This window comes from Dreissena polymorpha, chromosome 16 (genome assembly GCF_020536995.1).
Source record: "Dreissena polymorpha isolate Duluth1 chromosome 16, UMN_Dpol_1.0, whole genome shotgun sequence".
Classification (NCBI taxonomy): Eukaryota; Metazoa; Mollusca; class Bivalvia; order Myida; family Dreissenidae; genus Dreissena; species Dreissena polymorpha.
The window spans coordinates 15,339,058-15,350,781 of NC_068370.1; the positions used below are offsets into that span (position 1 = coordinate 15,339,058).

The 11,724-nt window shown below is 33.8% G+C and overlaps 1 protein-coding gene across 2 annotated transcripts; it reads left to right on the plus strand.

Moving 5' to 3' along the window:
• Window positions 1–269: 269 nt before the first annotated feature.
• On the plus strand, window positions 270–9,927 carry LOC127862552 (neuronal acetylcholine receptor subunit alpha-3-like). Of its 2 annotated transcripts, XM_052401720.1 has the most exons (11): window positions 270–418; window positions 870–914; window positions 2,474–2,580; window positions 3,071–3,217; window positions 3,708–3,792; window positions 4,358–4,443; window positions 4,830–4,975; window positions 6,188–6,265; window positions 6,575–6,733; window positions 7,458–7,469; window positions 9,247–9,927. In XM_052401720.1, exons 2-11 carry the CDS (start codon window positions 912–914, stop codon window positions 9,501–9,503), a joined length of 1,080 nt encoding a protein of 359 aa, XP_052257680.1. In that variant the 5' UTR covers window positions 270–418; window positions 870–911; the 3' UTR covers window positions 9,504–9,927. The 2 variants fall into 2 exon arrangements, with proteins under 2 accessions (XP_052257680.1, XP_052257681.1); XM_052401721.1 differs by lacking the exon at window positions 7,458–7,469.
• The last annotated feature ends 1,797 nt before the right edge of the window (window positions 9,928–11,724 follow it).

Below are 11,724 nucleotides of genomic sequence, written 5' to 3' on the forward strand. Positions count from 1 at the left end.
AAACCTCTTTTGCAGGCGGAGTTTGTTGTGTTTACCATCATTATTTAATATTAATGTCTTTATTTATTTCCGTTGTAGGGAATTATATAACAACAAAATGCAACAGAAAGTGTCGTCCCTGATAAGCTTGTGCGGATTGCATAGGCTAATCTGGGACAACAATTTATGCAAATGAATGAAGCCCAGTTTATCCAGAACAAGACTCTATTCTTCTAAGAATTCATGCAAGATGTAGATGCACAATATTTTCACATATATTCGTTTAGGCGCAGGTGGGACGACAGAGCCCGAGATATACTCAATAGATCTCGAGACGAAATTAAGGTCACTGCTGTTTGATGAATACGAGCCCCTACAGCGGCCCTCGGAGAATATCCAAGTGAACATCTCCCTGAACCTGATCACCGTTAACGATCTGGTATGAATGACAACGGAGCGTCTTAGTTTTGGATTTACTCTATTTATTTTAGGTCGATTGCATCGAAAACCTAAGGTTTATAGAAATGCTCTCGAGTCCGTACCCTTGGTGGGCCCTTGTCCTTTCGGTCGCTATACAGATACCATTACCAAAATCGCATACGGGATTAATTTTGGACATCGATATTTCGAAATGTTTTCATGTACATGTATGTATGCATGTTTTTATTATTGATCAATCTAATACGGTTTGTTTGAGAGAAGCGTATTCTTATTTTATAGTGTATTATCATTACAAAATATTCGCCTTTATCTCCTACATCATGTTACAAAAAAATATGTTACTATTGAGCTTACGGTTGCTCGCCGTTTAGTCAGAAGATTTTCACACGTGATGGTGCTCTTATAAATATAAAAATACAGAAAAAAATCGATATCGTTCATAATTTCAGGAAATCAAAGACCAAAAACTGTCCACTTCTGGGTTCTTCCAAATGGTAAGCGATCATTTAAAATTATTTCTTACTCGACTTTGCAAGCTTCACATTTTATTTGTTTATTTTCATTTCGTATACAGAAGATACTATTGGCATAAAATTGTTTAATTGTGATTTTGCACATATAATTTTGAGTTTAACTTATGCTTAACAATAATTAAGAAAATGTAAGGCATAGAACAAGAAAATATAATACAACTACCATAATCGTTTATATAAATATAGATGAAGTGTCATTTCATACCGTATGGATTATAACTACTATTATTATACGAGTACTGGAATGTTATCACTCAATGAGTATTTGTTTGTTTTATTTAACGACTTTCTAGACGAGTTAAAAATCAAATTGGATGATAACGAGTGTTGGAATTGGTTAATCACATGCTTAAAATGTGCAAATATGTTCAATCATCACACTAAATGTGTAATCATTTGATGTAATTCCAAAAAGGCCATTTCACGAAACTTATGTGATATAATAGTGCAACAATAAACTGTTAATCAAACGTTGCAATATTCAGTTTTTCGATATTGTATGTATTATAATTGTATATAAAAAGCCCTAAAAGTCATATTTATATCGTGCAATCCTAGCTATATATATATATATATGTATAGAAAGAAATCGTACTTCTATTGTGTATTTACCTTTTTTAATGTATAACACTAGTTTTAGGAAAAAAAAATTATGCATACGGTAAAACAAAATGTGTTCTAAAACACCGTTTATATGTTCTTAAATTCTATTTATATGTTTTAAAACAAAGTATTATATATTTATATTTGCTAATTGGAAATATTCATCTTGGACCAATTCTATAAATAGATCGGGGTTGATTGTAGATAAGTATATGATTGGATGGTTGACAAAGAACGCAATATTACGGCGTTCAGTTTGAGCCATCTAAGTAAGTAAGGTCGTATCTTGTAACTACCAAACTAAATTTGTGAATACACTGCGAGATATAAAACAAAAATGAGACATAACGATATTAATATTCTTTTTGAAAACTAAAAATGATATTTTACATACCTGTTCATGAGATAAAACTATTCCTGGTGGGTAATTGACACAGAACACATTCTGGAGCATTGGGAAAACAAATTAACGTCTGTTTCTGCTCCCGGTACGGTGACATATAGCAGTCGGACTGCCCGTCCGTCCATCCGTTCGTCCGGAGGTTATTTACGCAAGTATTTACGTGAGTCTGGCTACATAAGCCATGGATGAAGTGCAAGTTTCGTTCCAGTCAATTGATTTTTTTACCAAGGTATGAACCTTGGACTGAACATTATCCTTTAACATAACTGCAGTGCGGCTTTAGAGCGCATTAGGGATATTGTGTTTCACTGCAGTGCGGCTTTAGAGCGCATTAGGAGGCATTGTGTTTCACTGCAGTGCGGCTTTAGAGCGCATTAGGAGGCATTGTGTTTCACAAACACAGGTGTTGTTATATTTATATTTCATAAACCTTTAATTAATTATGGATATTTCCCCACTTGTAAAAAGACAATGTATATACAATTTACAACATGTTATTTGTATTTTTTAATAGCAATGGACAGACAGTCGACTTATATGGAATTCCACTTACGGCAATATTCGATTTATGTTTTCAACGGAAACGTATGTCTGGACCCCAAAAATAGCAATAGAAAATAGGTCAGTGAAAAGTATATTTGAAACAGAAAAAATCGGTTAGATTTCATTATGTATTGTACTGTGCTTTAAGATTTAAATCTTCATGGGTTAGGATAAACACATTAATATTTACTATGTATTGTATTTTGCGTAAAGATCTAAATGGGTAAAGTAGCCTACAGCGTGTCAATTGCTCCGTTGCGCTCCTGAATATTCAGGAGAACCATTTCAAGAAAATAAATTTCTTTTTTTTTTGAAATTAAATTATAATTATATGAAATAGCATTATTTGAACGTACAAACTTTTGAAACAATACTTACCCCACTTGCTAAAGCGTCCAATTGTAACGAATGAATGATTTTACCGTGAGCTTGCACAGAATGTAGTCAAATGATCAAATGTACAGTTAAAATAAAAATCGTTACTAATAACGGAGTTAATCAAGATAGAAAGGTATTGCGTTAGAAATGTATCCAAGTGTATATGGTGGTCCATGTATATTTCGCATAGTGTCAATGATTTGGAAGTATTCAGCGACGAAAACAGCCTTATCCGGTTGATTTCCACGGGAAAGGCTCTGTGGACGCCAGGTGGCGTGTTTGAGACCAGCTGTGACGCAGACGTCACGTACTACCCCCTGGACACGCAAGAGTGCAGGTACGTGTTGTGTTTAAAAAATATGTAGTGTAAGGTATTTATATTGTATAGACAATTGTCCATTTACTGAATGGTATTTTATAGGCAATCGGCTTTTTAGCTAATCTTGTTGTATGGGCTATTAGCCATCTAACGAATTAAAACAAATGTCTCTCCTGTTTTAATTCTTTGATATTCATTTTTATTATATTATATTATTTAACATACCCATTTTTCATATCGACTAGATACACATCTGCCTTATATAATTGTTTATATGAGGTCGGTAGGCGTTTGTCTCCGTTTATCTTTATAGGAACGTTATTTTACTCGGAATTAAATATAAATCATTATTTACGGCAAAAAAAAACTTTCGATAAAGTTTATTTTCTGATAAGCCTTTACGGATTGCACCGTCTTGTCTTGGACGGCACTTATACATTAAGCAAATTTTACCCAGGACCATGCGTCATTCTTAATGGCAACTTTCTTTACGTAACGCCTTTTTCAGCATCACGTTAACCACGTGGGCGTACACCTCGAATGAGATTACCCTTGGTTTCCTGAACAACTCTTTCATGTTGGACAACTACCAAGTAAGTGCATAATAAGTATTTGTATCTGAATGACAAGTATTGTATATAAATGTCAGTTGCCACGTTTGCTATTTATGTAGATGGAATATGATAAAATAATATGTTGATATACAATATCGAATGATAATGATTATTCTAGCCAATTGTCATTATTTCTATCATAATATATCGAAAATCAAACATAACTACATACTGAACATATTGTTAAGACATACATGCTACAGGTATTATGAACGTCTTCATCAAATATAACTTAACATATTTTCTATCCCAACACGTTTGAGTCTGATGGGATCGCTTCACTGTTGTCTTCTCTGTCTGATACACATGTTCGTCTTCTAATCATATTCTGAAATTGCGAATAATGTAGCATATTAAACTATTTTTTCAACATAGTTAGATGAAGTTTTATACTGCCAGTCCTTTGTTGTCTTAGACCTCCACTTAAGTTGTTGTCAGTGTTAAAATACTTGATTATGTATCGGTTGGGCTTGACCCCGCAATTTGGTCCGGTATTGTTGATGCCATGATTTACGTCCTCTGCCAATGTGTCATCTGCATTCAGGAGAATGGCGAGTGGGAACTGATAGGTACAAGCTCGAGCCGGGATTCAGCGCAAAGGAGCAAAGAGGAATCATACAGCTACGACAGGTAGCTATGGTTACATGGTTTCTTCAGTTTTTACGCTTTATATGTGCATTAGGTAACAATCAAACTTATATACGATCATAGGGATTCGTATTGTTATTCAAAGTAAAGTGTCCTCAATCATTGTGGCAATGCGTTAATAGTAATTTGAAACAAAAGCATTGTTGTTCAAATGTGTTTGCACCAAAGGAGATAAGTCCTGATTTAAAATCATTGTTTTTATTGTGTTTTGTTGGATTGCTGTCGATCTCCTTAGTCAAAAGGATTACTTTTCTTTACAAAAGGACAACCGGTGTGATTATATAGGTTTCCTCCAGTGTTATGTATAGGAGGTGTAATCAATCATTGGTTATATTGATAATCATCATTACAAATGGCTATTTGTGTAGGTTAAAGTTCACTCTTAAACTGAAGAGACGGCCCCTGTACCACATCCTGAACACAATATTTCCCGTGATCATCATGTCCTGTCTGATTGTTTTCGTCTTCAAGCTGCCGCCGGAGTCCGGCGAGAGAGTCGGGATGTCACTCACTGGTAGGAGAACTTAAAGTGTTAACATCATTTAATCATGTAACACATGCTGTAGTCTCTCATCTTATTTTACTCTACGTATGCAAACTTTAAAGGTCTGTTGAAAGTAAGCATCTTTTTTATGTACTGTCATGCAATGTAATCTATAGCAAAGATATACTCTTGCTAGATGCAAAGTCGCCGTATAATGTTTAATCCTTTCTTTCATCTGTATATTAAAGATACAAACACTTTACTTACGTGTTTGCTTTGAATGTCATAGACTTCTATTACATAGATAACATTATAGATGAATTGTATACGGTAGGGTGACTATAAAGTGTGATAATGAAGGAAACCCATCCAGTGCGTGTTAGTTTTATCTTACTTTACTTAACTTTATCGTGAATAAAAAAGTTGCAATTTTATTTATCTGGAGAATATCGACACATTGAGTAATACAATTTAATTTAATCGAATTTATTTTCAGTTGTTCAACTTTTAAAATTGACTTGCAATTCTATCAAGTTAATGTTTATTTTCATTTGACTGATTTGGACTTACTAAGTGCGAAGTTGTGCATGCCTTTTAATCAGTGACAACCCCATATGTTTAAATTAACAGCTCCAAGCCGGTGACCCGATTTTTTTACCGTGTTTATGTTTTATACTTGTTTCACGGTATGTTTTCAGTGTTAAAGGCTTATGCCGTTAACCTTACTCTCACTGCGAATAACATGCGATATGTTTTCAGTGTTACTGGCCTATGCCGTGTACCTTACTCTAATTGCGGTTAACATGCGATATGTTTTCAGTGTTACTGGCCTATGCCGTGTACCTTACTCTTATTGCGAATAACATGCGATATGTTTCAGTGCTACTGGCCTATGGCGTGTACCTTACTTATTGCGAATAACATGCCATATGTTTCAGTGCTACTGGCCTATGCCGTGTACCTTACTCTTATTGCGAATAACATGCGATATGTTTCAGTGTTACTGGCCTATGCCGTGTACCTGACTCTTATTGCGAATAACATGCGATATGTTTCAGTGCTACTGGCCTATGCCGTGTACCTTACTCTTATTGCGAATAACATGCGATATGTTTTCAGTGTTACTGGCCTTTGCCGTGTACCTGACTCTTATTGCGAATAATATGCGATATGTTTTCAGTGTTACTGGCTCATGCCATGTACCTTACTCTAATTGCGGATAACATGCGATATGTTTTTCAGTGTTACTGGCCTATGCCGTGTACCTTACTCTGATTGCGGATAACATACCCAGGACGTCAACAAGTGCCAGTATCTTGTGTAAGAGCACGTGAGCTACCGTTATACCCTTTACGTTAGTGCTGGTGTGTGCTTGCTTGTGCCTGCATGCGTGCGTTCTTGTGAGTGAGTGTTTGTGTCTGTGCGTGCATGTCGATGTTTTATACATTTAAAATGGAGAATGAACATGACCGGAGAGGTATAATGGTAGAGTAGTAGAATGTACATAAAAAATGAAAATTAAGAACAATTACACACACACAAATTCTACATCAGAGCATTTAGTGAGATTATAATGAATTTAATTAATTAAAAATACGCACGCGAACTGTTCATTATGTGTAACTACAGCTTCATACCTGACGATCATTCTGATGCTGAGCACGCTGTCTGTGGTCTTCACCATTGTCGTTCTTGACATTTACTTCAACCATGCCGATGATGAAACCCCGCCCAGTTGGTTGCAGAATCTCACACGCCATTTCCTTGTGAAGGTCACGTGTTGGAAAGGTATACCGAATTGAAAATCGTCCCAATAAACGTCAATCAAACATATTTATGTCAATATCATTTTACCAAAAAGGAGGAATTTATTAATTGGTACGTTTACAAATTGTGTCAATCATCTACGCATTAATCATTCAATCAGTGAGTTAAAACGTAAGAAGACATGAAAGAGCCGTATTCAAACACAAACCTTTTACACTTACATAATGCATATTATCAATATATTATGTATTGATTGTTTCGCCCACAACTTATAATCCTCTTCACATGAATCCTACATATTATCAATTCTAACACCTACCCACAGGTGTCAATATCGTCGAAATTAATCGTGTATATCATCCAATCAAAATCAAAATAAAACCTTGAAAAAACACACACGCCCGTGCCTCGTTTAATGGTTTAATAAAATCCAATGGCATACCATTTACATGGCGATGACATTCACAATTCAAATGTTAAACCTGTACAACATTACCAAGCTTTTATTGTTTTTATCAAGTTGGTGAATTATGAAAGAAAACAATTAAAACAGCAATTATTGTTAAAATGAATGGATTGTTTTGCAAAGAAAAAGATTACCAGACGCATGTCAAGATGCGGATAGATGTATATAATATAATTTATTAGTCAATTGTATTGTTATTATTATTTTGGAATTGTGGTATTTACTTGTTTTAATGGAAGGATATTCTGTTGTATTGCTTTAATTTCCGATTATTTTAAGGCCGTGGGTCAGGTAAGTTTCATTGATGAAATTCTCGCACTATAGCAACTGATGCTAACCAATGCATTATGCGTTCAGTTACTTTGCTTGCCTTTTCTCATCGTAGCGGACTTTCAGTCTGTACAACATGCACATTTTTTTATTGCACATCATACCAAAGTATTTTTGGGCGGGGGATTAACTTTAAAAAAAAATGAGCAAATGTTAAAAGACACTTTTCTGCAAATGATCTGTATGTTATCGTCTGCAAGCAGATTGTAATTATTTATTCGTGTTGATTGATAACAATCCAAACAAAATGTGCACCGTGTTATGCGGAAAGCGTTTTACTTTATGTAATCATAATACACACGAACACCGAAATTGTTTTTAAAGAAGCGTAAGGTTACTGAGAAAACACGTATAACTTACTTTTAGTTGATTGCTGGCAAAACATGATAATACTAGAAATGAAAAATGTTAAAATAAGACAATCTTGTCTGTCAAATTTTGCATATACATCCTCAGTATGTAATCCTGCTTTTAACACTCTTCTCTGATGCATATTCAACCATTGGGTAATTTATTTGCAATTATATCGAATTTAAATTCTCTTGCACTGCTGTTTACATTTGATAAGTTATGCTTTGAGGTCACATTTTATTAACACTCGTTTTGAATTGACAGGTCCAATTGGTGATTCCAGCTTTAATCATTGTTATTTTGTGATTGTTTTGAATGGTCAACTTGTCACTTTCTATATATAAAATATTAAATTGGTTTCATAGAGTTTATTTCCTGACAATGTTAATTGAATTTCATTATTTCTATTTAATCAGATTAATTCATAAAACACATATCCATCTTTCGAGGAATCGGTTCAAGACTTAATGTCTATCTAGCAAAAAAAATATATAAGAGTGAGAACCTTGCTGTCTGATTTTACTTCGCTCTTTTTAAACTTCTGTTGGTTTTGTCAATTCTGATCTTATAGCGCACGTGTGAATGATTTAGCGTCAACTTTTCTCAATTCCTTTGAGACACGTGGTCTATTTAATATACATGTAAGCCAGAATACACATCACATTAGCATATTACTTGTGCACGTAAAATCCATATTTCACAGCATATAAGTCAATAAATTTTCACTAGATTAGGTCTTGTTGCATATATTATAATTTTGTTACTGGACCTTTTTTTCAAATTGATGTTGTAACTGTTTGCAAACGCTGCAATCACGTCCATTTATACTAATATTTATGTTTGACTCAAGCTATATAATCAAATATCGAATAAAGATTTTGTACATTAAAAAATACAAAATATTTTCCAAATGTCATATTATTTTTCATTTTGATCGCTAAAAAGTCGTTTATAAACAAACGGTTTGAATTGGTTAATAAATATATTGATTTTTAAGTATATATTCATGACGACCTTGCAGTTTCCGCCGTTATAATATGGGTTTCACACCCGAATTTAATGGATAATTTATTCAAATGGTAAAATTGAGTTCACCAACGATTTGCGATTTGCTGAGGATAACACGTATTTTTAACTCGAAACTCAAAATTATTTATTTCGTGAGATATTTTTTTTTATTACTGAGTACGTGTTTTTTTTAACAAATTAAACAGCATCCTTTTTATAAACTTCATCGGTTTGATTTTATTTAACGAATGCTTGAAAAAAAAATCGTTTAATTGGTTATATAAGTATAAAGGTTGACACGGAACAAATTTCTTGGACCTTGGGTGGTAATTTTCCGAGGTTTTGTATATGTTCTGAGTATTTGTTAAACTTATTACAGGAATGACGTGTTGCAGTAAACCAAAGGTTAGCCCAGACAGCGAGATTCTGACCTTAAACGAAATCACGGACAAGTCCGAGACCAAGGACAAGTGGGCCTTGGCTGACGAGAAGTCGAGGGTCGCGGAGGGAGATGGTAAAAAGCTCTACTCGTGGCAGGAAGTTGCCTTAATCCTGGACAGATTCTTCATGCACACCTTCATCTTCCTGGTGGTGTCATGCACTGTAATCTGTATGGCCATCTTGTCCTCCGCCTAGCCCTAAGCGACTTGACCATAGACCATAAGCATTTTTTCCAAATAGTATGATAACATGTAGAGATCTTTGATCGTTTGCTTATCATGGTAAACAATTTGAAATGAACATCATTTTATTAAGGTGTGCATTGTTTCCTTTTTTTTAGAAAACATAATTATCAGAACTTTGATTTTCAAATCATATATTACTTCGAATCCGAAATCATGATTCATTACACATTTGCGTATATGTTCGTGAAACAAACGTCATGTTGCAATTAGAGTTAAATTTCCCGAAAATATGCAACAAATAAACAAATAAAATTGGCTTTCAAGTAAGTCATTCCATGGTTGTTATGTTTTCTGTTATTTAATTGTTTAAATAATGTGTTTTTGTTTAATGTATAACCTCTATACGTCAAAAAAATATCAGTGTGATAAAAGTGTTTTTTCACGGTGTTTGATTTCATGAAGCAATTGTACCGTTCAACTAGAGAGTACATCAGCAATTCGATAAGAAACCTTCACAACAAAATGTTGGCTTTTTTATCGAAAACAGTTGTCAAAGCATTTTGGTTTCCAGATGCATATCGCACTCAATCATAAGTAATACCAACACTTTTTTTATTTATATACGCACATACTAACTTTTTGATAATTCAACAAAAGCATTTTGTAATTTGTGTATGTTCACAAATACCGAACTTACGAAAGCAAGAAATGGCAACATTTGTAAACAATGTGACAACTTGTTATATCGTGTTAATCACGGGAGTATGATAGAAAATATACTAGCCAATATTTTAAAAGCTTATACATGAAAACGCCCTTTAATTCAAAACAATTTAACGAAGAACACATGATTTATTGATGGAGATCCAAGGTGATTGTGTTTTAATTTATTATGTAGTAAATTCAAAAGGTAACAAACAGAACTAAAATACAGTTGAAAAACGTGTACGATTTTAGTAAACATAATGAAAGATCTTTACACATTAAATTATGTTTTTGTTACATAACATTGAACAGAAACAGGTATTTGTAACGATTTAAAAGTGCGCAGTTTATTTCATAGTTATATGTCCTGGACTTTAAATCATAAAACATAACATTGTATGATTGTTAAACGCCTTGCCTCTTTTATCCATATTACTTTTGGTCTTCCTTAGTTTATTGAGAACGTGTAACTTTCAGACAATATCATGGCGTACTCATAAATTTTATCAAAATATGGATCTTGTCATCTTTGAACTAACGTTATTTTAAAATAACGTGTAGTTGTGATCTCCTGCTCTGGCTTGGCCCAGCGCTGAAACGTTCACCGTCGTATTGTCCATGCCAATTATCAAATACCATTACGTTGACATATCAAAATAAATAAAGAAGAAAAAAAACGATGTTTACAACACTACTCCATCATACATCTTCAACATCTTTATATTTAAACAAGGACCATATTTTGCTGTGACCATCTTGTTATCGAAAACACAACTGCGTTTCCAGTTTGCGACTAAGACCTTTCAAACTTGTTTAAAACTAGGCCACACCGAAAGTTAAATATATGCATTGTCTCTGCTCGGGTGAAACACATGGCGACCCTAGACATTATGCCGATGGGTAGGCCCAGTAGCAGCCCAAACTTATTTATTCTGAAATCCATGACACACTTATGTAAATCTAACACAGCGCTGGAATGTTTATTGATGATCCAATCTAACTACATATTTATGAGACAATAGTGCGGATATATCATAATTAAATTAGTAACAAGATTGTTTTAGTAAATATAAAACATTTACACCTTTTAAGTCGCGAATGCTCGTGTGAGAATTCTTGTTCACGGTACAACTCTTAAAGCAAACAAATATTTGTTTATTATATTTACCAACAAGATAAGTATTGATGCAAGGCATCAAAGGGCGTCAGGAATTTCAGTGTAAAAGGCACTCAATGAAGTTACATGGAACGATTTTTGTCTACTGTAAATATTATTATATTAGCCGATTATTTTAAACAAAATAGAAAAAGATACTGGTAAAACCATTACCTATGATTTTGTGTTATAACCCCCAAATATTTCATAGTTCATTTTATTTACATTGGTTTCCTTTTTTTTACTGGCATCCGTGTGCAGTTTTCATATATGGAACAGAACTTTGTAGGTTTTAAAAAATCTGCTTTATCTTGTAAGCGTAATTTCATATTTTTCTCAACTTCAAGGGGAGATGATTCTGAACTTTTTC